This window comes from Pinus tabuliformis, chromosome 1_2 (genome assembly GCF_031772625.1).
Source record: "Pinus tabuliformis cultivar Carrire ecotype Pingquan chromosome 1_2, CPIR1, whole genome shotgun sequence".
Taxonomy (NCBI): Eukaryota; Viridiplantae; Streptophyta; class Pinopsida; order Pinales; family Pinaceae; genus Pinus; species Pinus tabuliformis.
This window is the reverse complement of record NC_142298.1, coordinates 1,254,773,868-1,254,800,459: the sequence shown is the minus strand read 5'-3', so window position 1 is coordinate 1,254,800,459 and position 26,592 is coordinate 1,254,773,868. Positions and strand designations below refer to the sequence as shown.

Below are 26,592 nucleotides of genomic sequence, written 5' to 3'. Positions count from 1 at the left end.
AAAAAGATATAAAAATTCACAAGCATATTAAACATTAAATATACTGACAATAATTTTAATCACAGACACATTGACCACATCTATATATAAGTAATGTCTCCCAGTAATTTGGCTTGAAAGATTCATTTTGTTTGTCTGGAACTATATTCTGCATTTTTTAGACAAGCCTTGATCACTTACTGCCAGAGCAACACAAAGGCTTTGCAGTATCACAAATTCAGGAGAAACAATATACTGGTGATACTTAATAAGCTTTGCACTACAAACCTGCTTCCAGAAGGGTACAACTAAAGCCCCCAACCTATCTGTTTATCTCCCTTAGATTAGTTTGTACCACTGCTAATAAAGGTTAACCATCTGAGTTTATATATGTATTGAAGATATTAGTAAAAGAGATTTCAAGTCATCTCTATTTAAGCTATATATAAATATATGGGTGATAACAGGGTTTGAAAGCTATAACTATGTTAAATAATTAAGAACTAAACAATCTTTAGTGTATAAATCAGAGGAACAGAGAACAAGTAACCTTGTAAAATAATCTAGCCAAAAGTTGGAACCAAACACATTCTTCCCCATCGACAAACAGATACTGCAACTTCATTCTTTCTTAAATTGATATGAAGAAGATAGAGAGAGTGTAAAACATAATAACAACAGCCAGGAAGCACTTAAAAAAATTCTCATTTTTGAAAGGAAATGGAAGTAAACAACCAGGAATAATTACAACTAGAGAGCATCAATAAATTTCAAAGACACTACAGTAAAGCCCCCATTGTCAAGCATACAGGGAACACAACCAGACAAGTCAATTATACAAATTTAACATCCCCATTCATCAACCTTATGTATGTACAAGGTCAATTCCCTTTATAGAACTTGATTACCTTTCCAGATAAAACAGGAACTAGCAATTATAAATTATATCTACACAGCAAATTATAGTAGTTTTTTTCAAATATGTTTTAGAATATTACAGGTCTCAGGAGTCCTCCAATAAAACTGTTGAGTAAAGGGATTAGGGACTGGGCAGTTGAGCCTTGATTACATCCCCATTAGCCTGCACAGCCCAAAAGTAGAAGAATTTAGGGGATTGTGCTACTTTCCAAAAAAAAATTAGATTCCGCAAATCACAAAGTTTATTTAGCACCTGTTCAGATACTTGCGCATTCATGTCATAATATAATAATTACATGCACATAGAAAAGAAATGAACGATCTAACACATTCCCATTTGATTCAACTCCAGAGCCCATATTCCTCTGATTATAGAAGGCATGCGACCAACTACACGTATAATAAATTAAGGATCCCTTCACAAGTTCTGAAACAAATATACAGCAAAAGCCTAAATTGTCTTGCACAAATCAGACAGATGACAAATCATATCATCTTCTTGAACCTGTCATTTCTCTACATGATGATTTGCATACAGATGATATCCCCCGACAATGAGTTTCTATCTAGTAAATATATGATCCCAAGTAGCTGTTTGTAGGAGTGGTCATTGCATGAAAACCTAACCCAGTGAGAAGGAAAGCTATGCCAGTTATTCAATAACACACTTAACTGGCTGGCATCCAAATCTGCATGTGATACAAGCAAAACTGCATCAACTACTCACAACAAAGCCTATCGCAGGAATCTAATAACAGGCAACCCAGACCATAGGATGACATTGTTAAATGGCCAAAGTAATCCAGTCTGATATACAAATATCATATGACTAAACAATAAAGAGGCTTGGGTTTGGGAGGGGCGATGGGACTTGTGTGTGTGTATATATATATATAAGTCATAATCCATAATCTTGTTGTCCAGAGAACTGTAAAATACCTGCCTCCCTGCTCTGATGCTATCACTCTTAATTTTAAATAACAAGATTTGCTTTTGGTTTCAATATGCAATGGACTCCTTTTATAGATTCCAATGAAAGACTATTATATTTGCCTAGTCGATGTGAATATACTTCTTTCTGGACCATGAAATTGATTTTATTTTTCTTTTTCAATGAAATATTATTATATTTCCCTAGTCGATGTGAATATACTTCTTTCTGGACCATGAAATTGATTTTATTTTTCTTTTCAAATGAAATATTATTATATTTGCCTAGTCGATGTGAATATATTTCTTTCTGTACCATGAAATTGATTTTATTTTTCTGAAAACATTTCAATTGTGTTTTTTGGCCCCAATAAACCTACCCTGTACACCTATCTGATGCACATATGTCTGCAAACAGAATTACTTTCTCTGTCTCTAGTATTGATACACGAGAAAGAAATATCTTGCCCAAAAATTAGACTCTTTAGATAAATCTCTATCCAAGGGAAACTTACTTTAATTCATCTTTACACAAGAAGCTAGCTCTGAATCAGCAACCCATAATAAGGGAAGGAAGATCTTATCGTCTATTCATTAGCCAATTGCTTATTTTTCTACCAACTCTTGAAGATTAAGTATGCCAATCCACCAAAATGTCTATATAGCATTTTTCAGTGAATTTTACAGAATTAACAAATACATTAATCTTTTTAGTCTCGGCAAGGCTTGGTGGGAAAATCCTGTTGGCACTGTTAACCCCCAGATTGCATGTGCAACTGGAGGGGGTTAAGTTCCAGCTTGATTTCATCTTGTTGATTCATTCATAGGTGCATCCAGGGTTACATATTGGGCAGATCTTGTACACATTGAATTTCATCAAATTCTAAGAACTTGCTATTTTAGCAATTCCCCTATTTTATAGGAGCCAAAGTCCCATGGTGAGCATGTCAGAATAAGATATATATTTTGATCAGTGTGAAGTTTGAACTCAATTCCAATTGGCTTCGTTCCGACATTCAAGGTGTTTCATGAAACTGTTAGTTTTAGGAGTTTGGGTAAGGTGTTTCATGAAACTGTTAGTTTTAGGAGTTTGGGTTACAAGACTTGCACGTCAAATCAAAGCACATATCCAGGTTCTTTGCATGAAGGTGAATCCCATGAGATTATTTTTCAGTGACATCCAAGAAGTTGTTATTTCTAATAGTGTCTATTTTAAGAAATGTTAAATGGTGAGTGTTGCCATAGTTGTTATCATGACATTTCGAGACTCCTATTTTTTAGGAGTTGGAATTGCTAGTTTTGGCATGCCTATTTTCAGCAGCTCTATTTTTTGCAAGTGAAAGGGGCAATGTCATGGTTTTGGTGTGTAGTGTTGGATTTTGCATGGAGGATGTAGGGTTGGATTTCAGATGATCATCAGTAGGTGGCAGTGGCCTCACATTTGGACAAATGGCAGCCAAACATAGATATACCAAATCACTCATTATGGTTGCTTTATGATGTGGTATTTATGAGACGATCCATATGCAACAAATTGCTTTCCTAGGCTATCTTTGCTCTATCTAGATACTCAAGTTCACTAGTTTGGCATGTGCATGCGAGTTGTTATTTGAAAGTTCAAGACTTGTCCTCTTAACTTTACACTTTGCATTATCCCTTTAGATATTGGATATTATAAAATGGAAATCTGCATGCATGGAGAGAGTTTGCATGCATGGAAAGAGTTTGCATGCCTTGGTCTAACTTGGCACTAGGAGAGGTCATGTTGCGCATGCATGAGCGCACAGTTTATGGCTAAGTTTTCTATTGAAGTGCATGGTTCAGAGAGGGATTTAGTATGCGAGTACGCAATGCAAAAGATTAACTTGAAGTCCAATCCCTTGTTTATCTCACCTCTAATGTGCATGCATTGGGAACCTGTTGGCGCTAGGAGGGGAAAGAACCAAGGTTCAGGAGTTTCCCAACAAAACCCCCAAGGATACCAGCATTGGCAACATCTACAAGCAGGTGAGGTCTCACCTGAGGTATGCAATGGGATTGCAAAACCTGTGTATGTTGTGCAAGGAGTCAGGGGAATAGGAGGCTATCTCGACTTACAAAGACCCAACCCAGACTGTTGCAGTTATAGTGTGTCGCATATATTCCCATGGCTTCAACATACATGTTCCCGATTTTTCCCACGCGCAATTCAATGTTCAGAAATCATTTATATAATATCAATTGCACACATCCTCCAAATTATACGAGAAACCCATTCTTCGACAACCCTTTAACATATATGGGTAGTATAACTTTGACAAGAAACAACAAAAACTAGGTTCATACTTTATATATTGGTCTAATTATACACAGCAACCAAAATAGCTACAGTAACAGAAAACTCCATACAGACCGGAATTCCATCCATAATCTTTGCTATTAAACATAACATCACTCACACATTAAAAGTTAAAACCATATACCTGAAACCAAAATTCACAACGAGCTCTTATATTCATATTAATCAAAATAAAGATTTATACATAAAAACCTGAGCCCGACAACCGGACTTGGAAAATAGATATTAGAATTATACCTTTGGCCAACGCAATAGAATTCATATCCATACAATGTTTACACAAGACATCATCTCAAAGCTCATCATAATGTTCCTAATTAGACTCAAAATGTATAAAAAATGGAACAGAGTATGCTCAGACAAACTAGAACAAAAACTCAGCAAAGCATTAGTACAGAATTGGGAACAGATTAGCAACGATCATCCTTTTTATCGCAGAGGTTGCCCAGATCCGGCTCAAGGAATCTTTTGCCAGCTTATCCTGCCAGCTCACCCATTTGAACCATTCTCGCATGTGCCCCCCTCAACTGTCCGTCACTCCATCCCGGGCCTAATCTGCCACCTTAGCCCATGTCTAACTACCCTGCATTGTTGGCAGATACTCTGTCGACTGATATATAAAACTGTTACTTCGCATACTTCCGTCGAGCACCCCTCCGTCAAGCCTCCGTGTTGTATAACAAGCATAGCCCTGTCAAGCCTCTGAGCGGTCTTATGCTCGCAATCTCTAGTTCCTCCCAAATAGTGCTTCCATACTTGGACAAAATTCAGAAATTTTTTCCCTACCCCTTCTTTGCCCAATTGTCTCCTTCGCCCCTTCTTCGCCCCAACAGAACCTATTCTCCCATACTTCTATAAAGAAGATCCAGAGACCATCATTTTAGGGATTGGATTCTTCTTGCAAGTGTTTGGAGCACTAATTCCATCTTTCTTACTTCATTAAATCTTTGGATATTAGTAGCTTATGGCTACACAACATCAGTGAGATTTTCTTTATTTGCATTTTATTTTCCATCTCACTTAGCAACTCCACTATTGTAGGGTTTCATCACATTGGACAAGCGAAGAATATCTCCATGATTTGATCCTCCACAAGGCAGAGCTTTGATCCTTAACAAACCCCAACACCTATTCCACAACAAAATGGATAGATCACCACATAAATCTCTCCTAGTGACTCAACCACAAAAGTGTAATGATTGATTATGGTTGTTGAATCAACACAATGGGTGCAACACAACTTATCCTTTGCAGAGTTCTCTCACATTAAGAAAAGAGAAGATGAAACAATTCCCATTTTTCATATTAGATTTATCAATGCATTGCATAAGATTCATTTTTCATTCTGATCAAGAAACATTTTAGTGATTTATGCTCGTTATTTTTATGCAAATTTTTGTTCCCTCTTATGGAGTCAAAACCCATCAGATTCAGACATGTCCTTTTGCACTGCCCTAAGAGTGCACGAATTCCTTGATGTTCAAAAGGAACATAATACTGCAAACCTTGCATGTGATAAATATTCCAATGATAAAGAGGATGAAGATGACTAGTGCTTGGAAGATCATTAACTGGTAGTTGCATCACTTCAACAATACATGAAATACCATGAAGATGAAGACAAAAAGTGGAGTTTACAAAGAGACCCTTGAACAGATCATTGTTTCGATATCAAGATAAGTTATGATCCGGTTGAGTTGAGGATGGTCAAGGTGTTTCAAGAGGGAGATCGAAAGAGTTTTGACTCTTCTAATTTCTTCTTCATCGCTAGTGAGGGGCAATGTTACGAGTTTCAGCAAGAAAACTTAATTGGTTGCTTAACTAGGAAACACATGAATATAGCTTTCCATCCTAGAAGACTTCAAGATTGGCTGCATTGGATGGTTGACTACGTTGCTCTTTCCTACAAGATCAATTACTATTAATTTTTAGATAACAATGGTATGTTCCAAGCTTGCAACAATTACTTCAATGTCCTTATATTAGCCCAATCATAATTTCCACTTCAATTTGCAATAACAATCACATTAACCATTCACATTGACAGTAACTGTAGATAGACCATGAACAATAAAATGCAGAAGACGAGCCAAGACAAGAGAACACAATAATTTGGCTCAAGCCATGGGAAAACCCCAAGATGGGGAAAACCCTTGATCAATTCTTCTTACTATAGATATCAAATGTTCAGTAGAGAGAGCGAATACAACAATACAAAGTCAAAGTCAAATTGACTTACCAAATAGATGATCCAATACCATTGCTTTTAGCCAAATTAATAGCCTAGTCAAAATCTGCAATTTTGCTTCTAGTCAACAGTGGTCAACGCAGCAGCAAACAGTCCACTTGGAGCTCGATCAAACCAAGTCAAATTCAACCTTCCTTGTTGGTAAAAGTCAGCCCAAAACAGTTAACAAATCAGCAGTCAAACTCGATCAAAATGAAGTCAACCCTACGGTCAACGCAAGTCAAAGTGCCCAGAAATCCTCGGTTTCTGTGCCATTCAATGCGGCCTGCCCAAACAGAGTTATTCCTCCAAAAATCGCAGTCAAAATAGGTCAAAGGAGCATCAATCAACACTGGTCAAACTCAACTGAAATAGAAAAGTCAATGCCCAGTCAAACTGCCTCCTGAAATCCACACGTGTGAGAGAAATAGGTTACCTGCAATTTGTACAACCCAATCAAATGAGGAGAGAGAAGATTTGATGAGTTGTGATGGTGCCAAATGAGGTTTGAGGTCACTCTTATTTATATGTGTTGGAGGGTCAATTTGTCCAACTTGACCCCAAGTCGACCTTGACAAATTGCACATGTGTGGGCTTGACTTCAAAAACATATTTCTCCTTGTCTAAATTTAGTGATCTTTAGGTCAATTTTGGTCCTCTCAAAAAGAGGAATTTAATGCAATAATTATCTCCATCAAATGAGTTGTCCAATGTGGAATTTGGCCCTAGTTGCACAATTTAACACTCCAAACTAGGGAGAATTACACCCACCAATATCTGACCATTGATCATCATTCCATCCTGTCATCATGTACTACCTATGCATCTCGTCTCATCTCTAATGAAGATTGATATAGATAATAATAAGAATCGATCGAGAGTGAGTCACAAGACCCTGTGACTCTCCACTAACATAAGTCAATCCACATAACCAAGGGTAGAACCCTAATCTGACTTGATCTTGAGTGATCAAGTTGTTGAATATCATGCATCCTAGACATAGGGAGTACAACAGTACACGATGCGTCCATCTGTAGTGCTATGGTCCCTATCCTCTTTTCCCAACTCATTGGCCAAATGAGAGATACTTCCCATGAGTCCCGGACTACATGGGTAGGATGTATGTTGGGGCATCCGCAAGAGAAGGTGAACCACTCATCCTACTCATATGCCATAGGAGAAGGTGAACCACTCATCCTATGCATATATCATCAATCATAGGGGAAGGTGAACCATTCACCCTACCCACATGTCAACCATCATAGGGGAAGGTAATCACTCACCCCATGTGTCATTCGCCACTATATATGTATATATCATACTGGGGTATATACTCGAAGGAAGGTGAACCACTCACCCTGTACACAGTGTAGCTATAAGGGAAGATGAACCACTCACCCTATGGTCGCACATAGCTCCAAGAAGTACCCCAGGACCCTAAGATCTCCCAGAGCTCTATGTCCAACTCAAGCGGGACCCTCATGGGAGGATCCTTCCACGACTCCAAGTCTCTCTCGAGAGGCTAAGAACTTGAAATTCCCCAAGGGTGAGGATGTCTGCAACCTGTTCATCCATCTTGATGTGTTGGAGCCTTATTGCTCCCCGTTGTACCGTATCCCGGATAAAGTGGTACCTGATATCAATATGCTTGGAGTAGTCATGGAACACGGGATTCTATGAAAGGTGAATCCCACTCTGATTGTCGCAATTGATAGCAGTGGTATCCAGCACGTGCTCAAATATCTCACTAAAGAGCTTCCTTAACCAAACAACTTCACAACAGGCCATACTAGCTGTAATATATTCGACCTCGATGGTGCTTAGAGCAACCGATTTCTGCTTCCTGCTCATCCAAGAAATTGAAGCAGATCCCAAAGAGAAGCAACATCCAGACATGCTCTTTTTATCCACCACACTGCCAACCCAATCAGCATCAAAATATCCATGTAGCCTCAAATTCCCAACAGTGTATCTTAGTCCATAGTTGATAGTGCCACGAAGATATCTTAAGAGATTCTTTGCAGCAACCCAATGTACGTGATGAGGCTCAACCATATATTGACTCAAAGTATTTACAACAAAGCATATGTCCAGTCGAAATGTTGCCAACATCCCCACAAGTTGTCTATATTTAGAGGGATTTGCCAATGCAGGCCCAGCGTCACTTCCACATAGCTTCTTGAAGTTTAGTTCCATCGGAGTAGACACGGACTTGCATTCCACCATCCCACATCTTTCTAACAGCTTCACAATGTATTTCCCTTGAGAAAGGAAAAATTTTCCTGCCTTTTGCCAGACCTCCAGGCCTAGGAAGTAATGCATCAGTCCTAGATCCTTCATCTTGAATTCAGAAGTCAACTCCCTCTTACATTGATAAATGAGAAGATTTGCACCAGTCAGAAAGAAATCATCAACATAAAATACCAAAATAAGAGGCATGTCCTTTTCAAACTTGAAGTATGGGTTTGGATCAACATAGCTTCTAGTAAATCCCAGCTTCATAAGAAAGCTATCAATCCTTTCGTACCAAGCCCTAGGGGCTTGCTTCAACCCATAGAGGGCTTTCTTCAACCTGCATACATGTGTCCTTCTATCTTGTACTTCAAACCCTTGAGGTTGTTCCAAGTAGACTTCCTCCTTAAGTGAGCCATGCAAGAATGCAACCTTGACGTCCATTTGATGTAGGCTCCATCCTTGATTGGCAGCGAAAGAAATAATAGATTGGATAGTGGTATATCAAGCAACTGGTGCAAATACTTCATCATAGTCCACACCTCCCTTTTAAGAGAAGCCACGCGCTGCGAACTTGGCCTTATATTTTTCAACACTTCCATCAACTCCATGTTTAATTTTGTAAAGCCATTTTGAGGTGACCACGGACATGTCCTTAGGCACCACATCCCAGACACATTCTTTATGATCGATTTGTATTCCTCACTCATCTCATCTTTCCATACTTGGTGCTTTACAGCTTCTTCGAACGTGCAAGGTTCAGCTTGAACAATAGTACTCATGGCAGCCAAGTACCCTTGATACATGTTAGGCTTATTACTTTTGCGAAATGTCCTTCTTGGAGCAGTATGTCTTTCAACATCTTCGAGAGTATCTTTGAGCCATAGTCGTCTTTTCCTTGAGGTAGAGGGATCACCAAGAGGTGGATCAATAGGATCCATCCAGCCATCATCATCAGTAATAGGCTCATCCATCGGAGGTTCTTCTCGTGATTCGGCAGCATCATCATCGTCCTTCCTTGAGATGGGGAGATCTCTAGCTTTCATGAGGGCAGTGTCTTCATTAAAGGTAACATCTCAGCTTACTTCTACATCTCTTTGATCAGGGACATAGATTCTATATGCATTTGAATTTTCACTGTAGCCGACGAATATACCTTTCTTCCCGAAAGCTTCCAACTTATTCCTTTGCTCTTTAGGCACATGAAAATATACTGAACAACCAAAGACTCTAAAATGAGAAACATCAGGTTTCTTACTAGTGAAGACTTCCGCGGGTGCCTTGAAATCCAAAGCTTGATGTAGGCTCCCATTTTGAACATATGCAGCAGTGTTAGTAGCTTCTCCCCACAAGAATTTTAGTAGGCCTTGATCATAGATCATGGCAGGGGTAGCTTCCATGATTGTTCAATTCTTCCTTTCAACAACACCATTTTGCTCAGGAGTGTATGGAACAATTGTCTCCCTCTTAATGCTAACATCTCTGCAAAAGTCATTGAATTCATTTGATTCATATGCAGTTCCATTGTCGGTCCTCAACGCCTTGATCTTCTTCCTTGTTTGATTCTCCACCAATGCTTTGAAAGAACATAACCATTTGAGTACTTCATCCTTCCTCTTCAAGAAATAGATCCATGTTTTGCGTGAGAAGTCATCCACAAAGATTGCATAATATATGCATCCTCCCAATGAGGTTATGGGCAAGGCACCGGATAGGTCATAATGGACCAATTGAAGAATATCAGTTGTCTCGCTTTCACTAGAAGGGAATGGTCCCTTTGTATGTTTCCCACCGGCACATCCCTGACAGACTACTCCTTTGACCATGATTCGAATGCAGAGTGACAGTTCCTATCCCTTTCATGGGGTAGGTGGCATTATCTCCAAGTATAATCTTTAGATTAGCTTTCTTCTCAACTAAATTTGAGAGGGCCTCCTTGTATCCAATGAAATGCCTTGAGGCTCCACTATCAATCAACCAATGATCCAAAGTATCTGAAGGAGAGGCAATAGATAGCGCAGAAATAAGATAAAACTCATCTTGCTTTTCTACAACATCACTTTCATCATACCTGGCATTTCTTGTCCTTTTGGGAGGTCGACCATTTCCATCTCGAGCAGTTGGAGCATTCCTCTTTCCTTTGTTGTTATATCTATTGTTCCTTTGATTGTCATTGCTTTTGAAATTGTTGTTATTGCTATTATCATCCCTTGGAGGATTTGTCTTGTAGGACACTCTCTAGCATAGTGGTCAAACTTGTTGCAATTGTAGCATCTTCCTTTGCCTCTTCCTTTGAATCCTCTCTCAGATCCTTGACCCTGTCTCCTTGGACTAGTCACCAGCATCATTCTTCTTCTTTGCATGGGCAAAGAAAGAAGTAGGTTCATTTCCATTTTTAGATTTATCTCTCTCCATCATCCTTGTCAACTCTTGAGAACATCTAGCCAATAATTCATCGAAACCAGGTATCCTGGCATTGTTGAGAATGGTGATGACAAATACATCCTATGGTTTTGGAATACCTCCAAGAGTAATAAGAGTGGGCTCCCTATCACAAATAACTTCTCCAATAGATAGCAACTAGCAAGTCATTCTTGATTTGAGTTATTCTCATGAAGTAGGATTGGATAGACTCCCCTTTATCCATCTCGAAATCCTTCAACTTGTTTTTGAGAAAGAAGATTTGATTTGCATTGTTCACTTTGAACATCCCAACCAACTTATCATACATTTCCTTAAAAGTTCCCATATCGAAAAAATAGGCAACCAAATGCTTTTGAATGGAGTCAATTATAATTTTTTTAGCTTTGACCTCACCTTTTCTATACTTCGTTCTCGCAGCAGCAGGTGCATTTGAAGGAGGCTCCACCACTTTTCCCTGCATATAGTCCAATACTTCATGCTCCTCCAAAGTCAGGTCCAAAGTCATCTTCCATGCATGATAGTCAAATTTGTCATTGAGCTTGGCCTTGGTCTTGAAGTAAGGCCATGGAGACTTGTCCAATAATCTTTGTCCAAAAGATATCTTAGTGATTGCTTTTCTCTCTTGCTTGGGCTTGTCTTCACCTGGGCTCTGATGCCATGTTAATTTTCAGATAACAATGGTATGTTCTATGCTTGTAACAATTACTTCAATGTCCTTTTATTAGCCCAATGATAATTTCCACTTTAGCAATCACATTAACCATTCACATTGACAGTAACTATAGATAAAAGATGAACAATAAATGCAGAAGACAAGCCAAAACAAGAGAACACAAGAATTTGGCTCAAGCCAGGGAAAAATCCCAAGATGGGGAAAACCTTTGATCAATTTTTTTTATTATAAATATCAAATGTTCAGTAGAGAGAGTATAATAATACAAAGTCAAAGTCAAATTGACTTGCTAAATAGATGATCCAATACTACTACCTTTAGCCAAATTAATAGCCCAGTAAAACTCTGCAATTCCGCTTCTAGTCAACAGTAACCATAACGTCAACAGTTGTCAACGCAGTAGCAAACAATGCACTTGGAGCTCAGTCAAACCCAGTCAAATTTAGCCTTCCTTGCTGGTCAAAGTGAAACCAAAATAGTCAACAAATCAACAATCAAACTCGGTCAACCTGAAGTCAACCATGTGGTCAACGCAAGTCCAAGTGCCCAGAAATCCTCAGTTTTTGTGAGTCAATGCAGCCTGCCCAAATCGGATTATTCCTCCAAAAATCACAGTCAAAACAGGTCAAAGGAGCCTCGATCAACACTGGTCAAACTCAACTAAAACAAAAAATTCAACACCCAGTCAAACTGCCTCCTGAAATTCACACGCGTGAGAGAAATTGTTAAAATTGGCAACTAGGGCCAAACTCCTTGTGGGTCATCTTATTTATGGCAGCTGATATTTTTCTTGGATTCCTCTCACCGAGAGGGGTAGGATTGATCTAAAGATCATCTGATTCCGACATGTATTCATGGAGGTATGAATTTATTAATGTTATTTGACAATTTTTCAAGGCCAGCCAGCAACTAAATTACCCCAACTTATCCTCAACGTTGCACTATAAATAGAAGAGGTATTCAAGTCATTACACGCACTCATCTCTTGTGATCTCTCTCTCCATTCGTTTGGGTTTTGGTGGAAAGAGAGGTCTAGTAGAGAAGCCCTATACGCTGTCCTAAAGGAGACATCTAGCCGCAGTTGAAGGAAATCCACACAGTCAAGGAGGCTTTTATATGCAGCAGACGAGGCTCTTCTATGCAGCAGGAGAGGCTTTAATTCGTAGCCAAGAGGAGCTTCTATATGTTGTCTAAGGGAGCTTCAATACGCTGTCAAAGGAAGCCCTAAAAGAGCCCTAGCCACAGGACTAGAAGAGACCCTAATCCACTAGTAAAGGAAGCCCTCAAAGAGCCCTAGCCGCAGGTCTAGAAGAGACCTTAATCCGCAGTCAATTAAGAAGGCCTGAAGCCGTTGTTTGAGGAACCCTAATCACAGCTTGAAAGGGACCCTTAAACGCAGCAAGAAGTGTGGACCTAGCCGCAGCAATAGGAGTACTACAACAGCGTGAAGAATTTGTGTTAAAGCCACATTGTTGTAGGTCACACCGTGGTCTAATTCAAGGTTGTTTGGGCATGATAAGGTTGTTCATGAGCTTGATTTGTAGGGCAATAGAAGCCGCTTAAAGGAGGAACTAGGGACTATTGTTTAAGGGTTGATTAGGACACTATTTGAAGGGACCAAAAGTTACAATCCATTGCTGGACTAGGCTGCAGGCCATAGCCAGCAGTTGGAGGCCTTTTAGGAGCTGCGTTCAAAAGGTTAGCAGCCCTATAAGGCAGCATATTATTGGAGGACTGTATGAAAGCTAGCTGCAGTAAATAGGAGGAATGTGGGGTGTGTTTAGGGTGTTGTGGCACTCAGAGCTTGTGCCCTAACTAGTGACCAGGTCTGCCATGAAATGCACCAATCCTTGCAACATGTTAAAGGTGCCAAATTAGCAGCCTTGACATGATCAGTGAAGCAGCAAAGGAAGGAGAGTCTTATGGAAGGAAAGCTTCAGTAATCTGGGTGATTGGTTGAGTTGTTCTAGGTCTATCATTTGTTGTATAGAAATCTTCAGAAAATCTTCTAATCGCTTATTTGGAAAGTCAAGTATTGACTTCAAATCATTATACTCTATCTCTTTCTCTCTGTTGAACTATCGAAGAATATAAGAAGAATTGATCAAGTGTTTCCCCACATTGGGGTTTGTCCCTGGCTGGTGCCACATATTGTGTCCTCTTGTCTTGGCTTGTCTTCTACTATTTATGTTTATGTTCTATTTGCAATTTACTATCATGTTGATGTGATTTCTAATCTGAATATTGTCATTGGGCTAATATGAAAATTGAAGTGAATTTCTCTAAGCATAGAACATACCAAAATTAACAAAAATAAGCTACCTACAATTTGTACAACCCAATCAGATGAGGAGAGAGAATATTTTATGAGTTGTGATGGTGCCAAATGAGGTTTGAGGTCACTCTTATTTATATGCGTTGGAGGAAGGTCAATTTGTCCAACTTTACCCCAAGTCGACCTTGACAAACTGCACATGTGTGGGCTTGACTTCAAAAACATATTTCTCCTTGTCCAAATTTAGTGATCTTTGGGTCGATTTTGTTCCTCTCAAAAAAAGGAATTTAATGTAATAATTATCTTCATCAAATGAGTTGTCCAAACTGGAATTTGGCCCTAGTTGCACAATTTGACAATTACCTATCTACATGGTTGTATTCGTCATTCAATTACGATGATCTAAATCTATTTCCAAAACTAATAAGGACCTTTGAGCTCACATAAATAAAATAGCTTAAATTAAATTTAAAAGCAAAAAGTTTACATTTCTATTCAATCGAGTAGTAAGAATCACTTTTTGCCTCTTCTCCCTTCATTGTTTTTCCTTTTTAGCTTGTTGTTTTTCCAATTTCAAGTTGTTTTTCAATCATTAGTTTGTTTTATTTTTAGCCTAGGTAAATCTTCAATCTATCATTTTCTAATTTTGAACAAATAGGTTGTTCTACATGTGCATGAAGAGTGATATGCCATATTTTTTCCCAAGTTTTGCAAAGTTCTACTAGTAGGTTGAGTTTTCCAAATTTGATATAATCATGCATCATAGGGAATTTAACATGTTCTTGGTCTAGGTTGGGCCTAGATGAAGTCATCGTTCCCTTTAGTGTTTTACTTTAGTTAAGTGTTGAGTAGAGTAGGCATGAAACTTAGCATTGATGAGATGAAATGAGAGTCTTCAGTCATGTAATTGTTCTCTCTCATCTATTTTCATTTAATCAAGCCCAATTGACCATTACCTCATCCAGCCATAGAGACATGGCACCATCTTGATACACTATTTTGTTTCTATTTCACATTATCCTCATCAACTTTGACACATCATCTAAAGATGGGTTCAGAAGTACAGCACCTTCATAGTCATTAGCTTCACTGGCAACCATTTCACAACAAACAGGACTTCTCATCATTGGGACATAATTGGATGAGACTTATTAGTGTTTGACTCCAACACATCTTTCACATTGATGGATTGTGCTTGTACCTTGGAGCCCATTAAGCAAGTTTTTATGTTATTAGCATCTGACTAGGTGGTTTCCCAACTTGTCAACTTCACCAAATTTTCTAGGGGGACAATCGTACAATTTGGATGGGTTGTAGGTTGAAGTGGAAAATGGACCTATGTGGCCGCATTCCTTCTTTTTAGATGATCAACAAAAGCACCACACATTAGAATGCATTACCATATGGATAGATAGTATTGATCTACAAACCAAAGTTGCAAAGATTAGAGTTTCAAAGTTGTAGAGTGTAGAGTTCCTCGGGTTCTTAACATCCTATTAGAAATTTCATCCCTTGAGTAGCCATTGTTAACCCCCAGATTGCATGCGCAACTGGAAGGTTAAGTTGTAGCTTTATTTCATCTTGTTGGTTCATTCACAGGTGCATCCAAGGTTATATATTGATCAAATTTTGCAACACATTGAGTTTGAATCAAATTCTAAGAAATTGTTATTTTTTGCAGCTCTCCTACTTTCTAGGAGCCAATGTCCCAAGTTTCGCACATCAAAGTTAGCTACATATTTTGGCCCTTGTTAGCTCATGAAGTTGATGAGCTTTGATCTTGCAAAACACGCAAGGTATTTTATGAAACAGCTATTTTTAGAAATTAGGGTTAAAGGGCTTGCATGTTGAATCAAAGCAAACATCCAAGTTCATTGCATGAAGAGAAATCCAATGACACTATTTTTAGGGACATGCAAGAAGTTGCTATTTCTGGAAGTGTCTATTTTTAGATGTGCTATTTAGAGCAAGTGTTTCCATGGTTGTTATCTTGACATTTCAAGACTCCTATTTTTTAGGAGGTGGAGCTATTATTTTTGGCATGCCTATTTTTAGAAAGTCTACTTTTGGTAGGTGGAGGGGTAGTGTAACATTTCCAATGAGTAGTGTTGGATTTGTTGTTGGGTCCCACTTTGGATGGAAGATATGTGGTTAGATTTTAGGGTGGTCATCAACAGTTGTAATTGCCTCACATTTGGACAAATGGCAAGTTGGCAACTAAATATAGATAGACCAGAGTGCTTACGATGGTAGTTTTATGATGTGATAATTATGACATAATCCAAGTGCAACAAAATGCTTTCCTGAGCTATTTTTGGCATTTACTCCATTTGGATGTTTGAGCTTATTGGTTTGGCACATGTGCGTATGTAAGTGGTTATTCCAGGAAAGTTCAAGTCTTATCACTTAACTTTGCCTTGCATTATCCCTTTATATCTTAAAAATTATAAAATGGATATTTGCATGCATGCAGAGAATTTGCATGCCTTGGATTTGTATGCATGAGTTCACATGCCTTGGTCTAATTTGGCACTGGGAGAGGTTGAGTTTGCATGCTCGAACATGATTTATGGCTAGGTTTACTAGTGGAGAGCATGTTTCAAAGATGGAGTTAGAACACCATCCAAGGGATTGACTTGGGGTCAATCCCTTCCTTATCTCGCACCTCTAGAGTGAATGCATTGGGAACCTCTTCTCCCATACTTCTATAAAGGAGAGTTTGATATCATTATTTTAGGGATTGGGTTCTTCTTGCAAGTTTCAGAAACACTTATTTGATCTTTCTTCTATCCTTTTGGACTTGACAGTACTTCCATTACTGTTTTCCAGAGATTGACAAGGAAGCCCCTGGTGTTTTGTGTCTATGTAGTATGGATAATTTCTGCTTCTATATTAATATATTAGATAGATTTGATTATGCCTTTCCCTCGCACTTCAGTTTCGTGGTTGCTTTTAGAGAGTAATGGTGCGGCAATGTTTGTGTTGCCATTCTTATGCACTTGTTTTGACTATCTATTCCACTCAAGGAGTATATTCTTTTTTATGCATTCATTTTGAATTGTTCTTTCACTCAAAGTGCATATTCTTTCCATTTTGCTGCTGAAATTTAATTTAAGAAAATAATCCCACTTCATGCAATTTTATTTAGAATCTTTATCCCATTCTTGGGTGCTTGAGGGCAGTGTAGTGTGTCGATTTCTTCTAAGTTTATACACAGATTTACACGCAGAAATAAAAGCACATGATAAAAACTAGGGACACCCCCATGTGGCTGGAAAAGCAACAGCCCGAATGGAGAGGCGTCGAATGGTGTCAGGGATAGATAGCCTTAACACTCAGATCTGTTTGTCATCTAAGTGCAGATTTGCATGATAACATGGCACCGGGAAGGCTGAGCATGTAGAGAGAAAAGACAAAGCAACAAGGCCACCATCAGCATCCACCCAGCAACGGTACGTTCCCATGTGTCCCACTCACCATCTCAAAAGATGAGCTGGCACAGCAAAATGCAGAAGCAAGTTGGGTTACCCACAATTCCAGACGACCCTTCCAAAGATGTTGGCAGACCCATGAAAAGAAATGATAATGAGCTGCCTCCTTCTGCAGCATGGTGGTGCCAATTGCCTGAGCAGGTGGGCTGTTTGTTTACACTGTTGGGTTAATGCAAATGGTGACTTATTGCGCTTCATCATACTTCAGGGCCTTAAATTTGAAAACTATGATTGTAGTTTATTAACAGCCTTTGGCTGATTTTGTTTGTTCTAGAAAGTACTGAGGATTTAGGGGTATATTAAACTATGGCTTATGTAAACTAGTTACTTACCCCAATCTTTGGTATATAATGGCAGCTTATCTGCCAGACATTTTTTGTTCTTTTCAATATGCTTTGCACATAATGTTTTATAAAATAGAAGCACATCTCAAAAAATATTTCTACTTACTGATTAACAAAATTCGCATATCCAACCATACTTTGAACATATTATTTTGTTCCTTAAATATTTTTCAAATTGGTGTATCATAGCAGATTATCTGCCAGGCATTTTTATTTTTTTACATAATGTTTTATAATTAGAAAAATAAAAGCATAATTTAAAAAATATTTATACTTACTGATTCAGAAAATCTGCCTATACAAGTGCACTCAAACATATTATTTTGCTCATTAAATATTTTTCAAATCTATCATTTTATGAAATAGTGAGAATTGCCTCCAAAAGTGTGTATAGCAATTTTGCACAAAACCCATCCCCGTCCTCAGGGGAGGCATCTCCTGCGTTCCTTATTTCCAGGAATTTGGGGACTTCAGAGGAAGGCTCTTCAAAAGGGATGTCTAGAGGACTTCCCCCATGTCCCCTAGATATTTCCCACCAAAAACAGGGGTGTGTAGGAGATGACCCTCAAATGCTTTGGGGACATCTAGATGACATCTAGAATGCTGCAGGGATATGGCTGCAGCAATTTTGATCATATTAACTTACTAAAAAACCGTGGCTGTGCAAACAAATATGTAATATGTTATTATAATGAGGGATAATCGCAGCAACAGTTTTGACTCCCCTGTTTGGTAGGTTGTACCCTGTTAGAAATCTGCAGTTTCTAAATCTTAATGTGACCCGATTAAAGCATTAAAGCGTTAAAAGCGTTAAAAGCATTAAAGCATTAAAGCATTGAATTGGTATATGATGGACGTACCAGATTTAGAGTTAAAAAATATAAAAAGGATTGGGTCCTCTCTCCCCCTGCCATAGTCGCATTCTTCTCCATCAAGAAGCGCATGAAGAAACAGGGCTAGAAAGAGAAACCGAATTCTGAGAAGAAGAGTAGGAGTCAGATCAAAGTAGATGGCAGCCATTACATCTTCCGTTGTTAATCAAGGTATGTCATCTTAAACAATAGATCATATTAAGTTCTATTTGTGAAATATTCGGTATTGATGATCTTTGGGCTGTTAATGGAAATTTTACATTTGGTATCAGAGCCACCAATCAATAACTGAATATTTCCTATGACTGTTCTGTGCTTTACTCATGATGTTAATCAAATCCAATCAAGATTCGTTTCGCCCATCGTGGCTTATTGGTACTGCATGTAGGAAATTGAGTTCTTGCTTAAGTCGAAGTCATTGGGATCTGTTTTATCATTCCGTCTTTCCTTTTCTTTGTGTATAAATCTATTCGTTTACATATTGGAAGCTACAAGGCAGACTTTGCAAATCAATCTGATTTCCCTGTATTCCATGTTTTGGCAAAACATGCAAGAGCCTCCCACTTTTCTTCCTTAGCAAGCGCGTGTTTTGATTTCTTTAGTTCGTAAGGAATGGGGAATATAAAATTAGTTCTGCGATGGAATGTTTGCTAATCAAAGAACGTTGTGAAGGGAAGATACGCCCCCTGTTAATTGAACGCTAACATGTATATTTAAATGTTTCAACCTTTCCAACGCTTTACTCATGCACAAAATATTAGAGAATTATCAATGTAGAAGAATGCCAAAAGTGATTCAAGATTAGCATATGGCCTTGTTTACTCCATTGAGTGTAGAGTTCATGTTTTATATGATATAATGATACATTGATGATCCGGATTCTGAAAATTTTGAGGTTGCATGTCAACCATGGTGTATATTACCGTCGGATATAAAGTTTTCGACCTTGTTTGGAATGTGGGCATAAAAGTAATTGTTCTGTGACTGATTGTTTTGCATAAAGTATGTGTTATAAATCATTTATGCACATGAGATTTATGATTTTGTTAATCACCAAAGTGGTCAAAATCAGAATAATCATTTAGTGCATAAGTGACATAATGATTATTGATAGAAATTGCCAGTTATAATAATACCAATTAAAACTGGAGTCACTAATGATAGAACCTGATAACTTACCCAAAGGAAAGTCTTGTTCTATAACTAGTTGACATGATGAGGTTTAATAGATATTTTGATTAAATAAATATTGATCATCCAAAGATGTCAGTTCTATTTAATTGAATATATTTATTACCTACTTATGTTTTGGTATTTAATTATGTTAAGTATAAGATAGTATCTACCCAAAGGAGTGCTATATTATACTATTATGTCTACATCTGAATCGCATTAGTTATGAGCTTATAGTTATTTTTTTTTAATTTGCAGGAGTTCCCATGAATACACATGCTTCATCTGTTACATTGTTCACTGGTGTTAATTTTTCTGAATGGAGAGAACAAGTCAATTTCCATTTAGGTGTTCAGGATCTTGACTTGGCACTCCTTGAGGATAAACCTGCTGCTCTTACAAAAGATAGTACTGAGGCAGAAAAATCACACCATAAAGCATGGGAACGCAGTAACAGATTGAGCCTTATGTTTATTAAAATGACTGTTGCTAACAACATCAAGTCAACAATTCCACAAACAGAAAGTGCTAAGGAATATATGCAGTCTGTGGAAGAGCGTTTTCGTTCAGCTGATAAGTCACTCGCTGGTACTCTTATGGCAGAACTCACGACCATGAAGTTTGATGGGTCGCGAACTATGCAAGAGCACATTATAGAGATGACTAATCTTGCAGCAAGGTTAAACTCCCTGGGACTTACAGTAGAGGATTCTTTTCTTGTCCAGTTCATCCTGAACTCGCTACCTTCTGAATATGGACCTTTTCAGATTAACTATAACACTATAAAGGATAAGTGGAATGTTAATGAATTGGCCAGCAGACTTGTTCAGGAAGAAGGACGGTTGAAAAATCAAGTGAATCACTCAGTAAGTTTTGTGAGTAATAAAGCTGGTAAAGAAAAGAAAGGAAAATCAAGTCATTTCAAGAAGAAAAAGGCACCTGCTAAGAATGGGCAGGATAAGGAAAAGAAGGAACTAAAGGATGTTCAATGTCATTTCTGTAAAAAGAAAGGACATTATCAAAGTGACTGTCCGAAAAGGAAAGCTTGGTTCGAAAAGAAAGGTAATTATCTATCTTTCGTATGTTTTGAATCAAATTTAGTTGAAGTTCCCATTAATACATGGTGGCTTGATACTGGTGCTACAACTCATGTTTCCAATAATATGCAGGGATTTCTTACGATCCGAACCATAAATCCAAATGAAGATCGTTTTCTCTTTATGGGAAACGGAATGAAATCTTCAATTGAAGGCATTGGGACTTATCGTCTAATTCTAGAAAGTGGATATGTATTAGACTTATACAGTACCCTTTATGTACCTTCATTATCTAGAAACCTTATTTCCGTAAGTAAGTTGGATAATTCTGGTTTTAGATGTATGATTGGATCTGGCTGTTTTGATTTATATAAGAATACTGATAATGTTGGTTCTGGTATTCTAATTGATGGATTATATAAATTGAAACTGAATGACACTTATGCGAATTCCTTGTTGAATGTAGTAAATAATGTTGGATGTAAACGTAGCATGGTGAATGAAAATTCCGCTTTCTTGTGGCATAAAAGACTAGGTCATATATCCAAAGAAAGAATGATGAGATTAGTAAGTAATGAAATTTTGTCAAATTTGGACTTTAGTGATCTAGAATTATGTGTGGATTGTATTAAAGGTAAACAAACCAAACATAATAAGAAAGGAGCCACTAGAAGCAGCCAGCTTCTTGAAATAATACACACTGATATTTGCGGACCTATGGACACTTCAGCCTTTAATGGAGAAAAGTATTTCATCACTTTCATTGACGATTTTTCCCGTTATGGTTATGTCTATTTGCTTCATGAAAAATCTCAATCTGTGAATGTCCTTGAGACGTTTGTAAAGGAAGTTGAGAGGCAATTAGATAAAAAGGTGAAAATCATAAGGTTTGATAGAGGTGGTGAATATTATGGTAAATATAATGAGTCAGGCCAGTGTCCAGGTCCATTTGCAAAATTCCTCGAAAGTCATGGCATATGTGCGCAATACACAATGCCAGGTACACCACAGCAAAATGGTGTAGCAGAAAGGCGCAATAGGACATTAATAGATATGATTAGGAGTATGATGTCAGATTCTACACTACCTAAGAATTTGTGGTCGTATGCTCTCAAAACCGCTAATTATTTGTTGAATAGGGTTCCTAGTAAAGCTGTTCAAAAGACTCCTTTTGAGTTATGGACTAACAGGAAACCTAGCTTAAGACACCTGCATGTTTGGGGTTGTCCAGCGGAAGCGAGAATTTATAATCCACATGAAAAGAAATTAGATTCTCGAACGATCAGTGGGTATTTTTTAGGATACCCTGAGAAATCTAAAGGGTACGTGTTTTACTGTCCTAATCATAGTCCAAGAATTGTAGAAACTGGTAATGCAAGATTCATTGAGAATGGTGAAGTCAGTGGGAGTACAAGAAGAGAAATAGTAGAAATAAAGGAAACAAGGGTAAATGTTACATTGCCTAGAATAGTTCCTCCATCTACTATTACTCCAAATGTTGTTCCAGTTGTTGTAGAACAGCATGATGATAATGAACAACATATAAATGAAGAAGTGCTTCCTGAAGGAAATGACTTACATAATGCTGATATGCATGAACCACAACAAGTAGCATTAAGAAGACCTCAAAGAAATCGTAGGTCAGTTATTTCTAATGATTATGTGGTTTATATGCAAGAATCAGATTATGATATTGGAATCAATAAGGATCCAGTTTCGTTTTCACATGCTGTAGAAAGTAAAGAGTCAAAGGAATGGATTAATGCCATGAAAGAAGAACTGAAATCCATGCAACATAATGAAGTTTGGGATCTCGTTGAGTTACCACATGGCTGTAAAAGAGTCGGATGCAAATGGGTTTTTAAGACCAAACACGACTCTAGTGGTAATATCGAACGGTATAAAGCTAGACTTGTTGCTAAGGGTTACACTCAGAAAGATGGTGTTGATTACAAGGAAACATTTTCTCCTGTTTCGAAAAAGGACTCACTAAGAATAATAATGGCATCAGTAGCTCATTATGATTTGGAGTTGCATCAAATGGATGTGAAAACAGCCTTTCTGAATGGAGATCTTGATGAGGATGTTTATATGGACCAACCTGAGGGTTTTTCTGTAGAAGGTAAAGAACAATTGGTGTGTAAACTTAAGAAGTCAATATATGAGCTTAAACAAGCATCCCGGCAATGGTATATTAAGTTCAATACCATTATTACATCCTTTGGTTTTAAGGAAAATACGGTTGATCACTGTATATACCAAAAGATCAGTGGGAGCAAGTTTATTTATCTGGTCCTTTATGTTGAGGACATCTTGCTTGCTGCAAATAATTTAAGTATATTGCATGAGACTAAGGAATTTCTCTCAACGAACTTTGAAATGAAAGATATGGGAGAGGCATCCTATGTGATTGGAATAGAAATATTCCGTGATCGATCACAAGGAATATTGGGATTGTCTCAGAAAGGATATGTCGAAAGGATTCTAGAGAGATTTGGAATGAGTAAGTGTTCACCTGGGACAGTTCCTGTACAGAAAGGTGATAAATTCAGTCTCATGCAATGTCCTAAGAATGATGTTGAACGAAAGGAAATGGAATCAATTCCATATGCATCTGTTGTTGGTAGCCTGATGTATGCTCAAACCTGTACTAGACCGGATATCAGCTTTGCGGTCGGTATGTTAGGGAGGTATCAAAGTAATCCAGGAAGGGAACATTGGCAAGCTGCAAAGAAAGTTTTGAGGTACTTACAAGGCACGAAAGATTACATGCTCATGTATAGAAGATCCAATGAATCGGAGGTGATCGGATATAGCGATTCAGATTTTGCTGGATGCATCGATACTAGAAAATCGACTTTTGGTTACCTGTTTATGTTTGCTCAAGGTGCCATATCATGGAAAAGTGCGAAGCAGACTATCGTTGCTTCATCCACTATGGAGGCAGAATTTGTGGCATGTTTTGAAGCCACAATTCATGCATTATGGTTGCGGAACTTTATTTCAGGACTTGCGGTTGTCGACACCATTAGCAAGCCGCTGAAAATTTATTGTGATAACTCTGCAGCAGTATTTTTCTCAAAGAACGACAAGTACTCTAAAGGTGCCAAACACATAGATCTGAAGTATCTTGTTATGAAAGATGAGGTTCAGAAACAAAGAGTGTCAATCATGCACATCAGGACAGAACTTATGATTGCAGACCCTTTGACGAATGGGTTACAACCAAGACAATTTAAGGAACATGTTCAAAGAATGGGTCTTGGTTGTATTAATAATAATTGATGTGTAACATTCTGAGCTCTTTTATGTGTTTCTGATATACAATTATGTGTTTCTTGTTTTAATATAGTAGTACGTATTTTATGTAATTTTAAACAAGAAAGAGTCTTATAAAGATATTATGTTTAATCATTATGATATAAGACATTATGTGGACCATTATGCTGTTTTATATAAATTATGAGTATGAATTGATGGATTGCTGGTATTGTAGTATATGAAAGGAAATGCATTGAATTAATAGTGCACAACTGCCATAACTCTCAGCAATTTATCATAGTATGATGTTCAACCCTTAATATTATGAATAGTCGGGTCAAGTGGGAGAATGTTAGAAATCTGCAGTTTCTAAATCTTAATGTGACCCGATTAAAGCATTAAAGCGTTAAAAGCGTTAAAGCATTAAAGCGTTGAATTGGTATATGATGGACGTACCAGATTTAGAGTTAAAAAATATAAAAAGGATTGGGTTCTCTCTCCCCCTGCCATAGTAGCATTCTTCTCCATCAAGAAGCGCATGAAGAAACAGGGCTAGAAAGAGAAACCGAATTCTGAGAAGAAGAGTAGGAGTCAGATCAAAGTAGATGGCAGCCATTACATCTTCCGCTGTTAATCAAGGTATGTCATCTTAAACAATAGATCATATTAAGTTCTGTTTGTGAAATATTCAGTATTGATGATCTTTGGGCTGTTAATGGAAATTTTACATACCCTGCATCTACCATTTTTCAGGATTTAATATCCACACAGGCAAGGTCTTTTGGACCCATTATTTATTTAAGAATGGCTAATATTATCCAGTCACATTAAAATCTTCAGCTCTAGAATCTAACTGTTCTAAAAAAAATTAAATAAAATATTTTTTAATGTTTGATTTTTGTAATATTGTTTGTCATCCCAACTGACCCATCCCTTGAAAATTTTGGGGTACATTCCAACCGTCCCCAAAACTTGATGCAAGACAAGTATCTACCTACTTAGTACTAACCCATCAGAAATACTTACAAAATTATTCGTCTGTACACAGTGCGCGAGCACACAATATTATTTAAAAATAAAACTTACTCAAGAAGAACAGTGGCTGCTTCCTTCACAATATTATTTAAAAATTAAACTTACTCAAGAAGAATAAAACTTACTCAAGAAGATGTGTGGCTGTTTCCTTCACAATCTGGGCTTTCATCGAAATTCGAAGATGGGTATTTGGCAGAGCCCACGCCCACCTCAAAAACCAAATCCTTGCCGCTGGAACGAATCCCTGTAATGGACCACCACGTGAAAAAAACCCTCACACGGATCCCAGAAAGATCCTGTATATATCCCTCTGTAAGTCTCCCTCTAATTTCCTCGGAAAAGGAAGCTGGGTAATTATCAGGAGGAAGAATTATGTCACAGCGTCTCTGCAATTGCACGGAGAAGTGTCCGCTAGAATTGTCGAAGGAATAGTTCGCCACGCTGTTTGGCAAAAGCCCGGAGGGGAAGCCCTTTCTTTGCAACTCATCATAGGCTGTGCTAAGAATATTGGTGGGTTCTTCTAAACTTTCGGCCTCTGCATTGGATTGGCCGAGGAGTAACAAGCAGGAAAATATGCTCAGAATAAACCTGCTGGACATTTTGAATGCACCCACTTTGGTAGACTCTAGAAAAAATCGTAGGCCTGTAGCAGAAACCCAATTTGGAGAGCGTAGTACAGAAAAGTAGATAGAAAGTGGACTCTGGAATTTGGAAATAAAGTAGATACAAAGTGGTCACATGAAAAATCTATCGGTAAAAGGAGATTACAGGTCCATTACGTTATCCAAACCCCCCCACACAAATGAAAAGAGTATCAATTTTGAATATGCCACGGAGTAAAACATGCAATTATGGAATATGCCAGGTAGCAGATGGGCGTTGAAATTATGAAGTACAGATATCTAAAAAGGCATATATATGTTTGTTTATTGTTTTTATATTTTGAGTTACGTGAAGTTAAAGTTATTGAAGTTATGTTGCATTCTGGTTGGCATATATATATGTTTGTTTATTGTTTTTATATTTTGAGTTACGTGAAGTTAAAGTTATTGAAGTTATGTTGCAGTCTGGTTTAGTTGCTGAAATGAGTTATCTTTTTAGGTTCGAAATTCATTGGTGTGGAGTTCTCAAAACCGAGAATAAATTTCCAGTTTTTCCAATATGTATTTGATCATAATGTCTTAAAGATTTTTGTGATTTCAAGTTTCCCATTCATACAATTCATGCATATCTATTTGATCGCAGTGTTTTGAAGATAATTATGTTCATTCATTATTTTTGGATGTTTAAGATTACATTTTAAATATAAACTCAGACATGGTTACAACCCGTGGTGAATGATAATAGAATTTTCAATGGTAAAATTACATGATTACAAATATT

At 37.7% G+C, this 26,592-nt stretch overlaps 1 protein-coding gene across 3 annotated transcripts; it reads right to left on the bottom strand.

Annotated features, from left to right (window-relative positions):
• Positions 1-664: 664 nt before the first annotated feature.
• LOC149210797 (uncharacterized) lies at positions 665-26,066 on the bottom strand. 3 transcript variants are annotated; one of them, XM_089396784.1, is made up of 2 exons: positions 25,335-26,062; positions 665-1,060 (listed from the first exon to the last, which is right to left on the bottom strand). In XM_089396784.1, exon 1 carries the CDS (start codon positions 25,806-25,808, stop codon positions 25,335-25,337), a length of 474 nt encoding a protein of 157 aa, XP_089252910.1. In that variant the 5' UTR covers positions 25,809-26,062; the 3' UTR covers positions 665-1,060. The 3 variants fall into 3 exon arrangements, with proteins under 3 accessions (XP_089252910.1, XP_089252912.1, XP_089252911.1); XM_089396786.1 differs by lacking the exon at positions 665-1,060 and adding an exon at positions 4,696-5,293 and having other exon boundaries at positions 25,335-26,066; XM_089396785.1 differs by lacking the exon at positions 665-1,060 and adding an exon at positions 24,633-24,746 and having other exon boundaries at positions 25,335-26,065.
• Positions 26,067-26,592: the final 526 nt, after the last annotated feature.

Bases quoted from the DNA above. Each gene is read 5' to 3' on its own strand.
- LOC149210797 (XM_089396786.1), bottom strand. From the start codon at position 25,808: ATGTCCAGCAGGTTTATTCTGAGCATATTTTCCTGCTTGTTACTCCTC.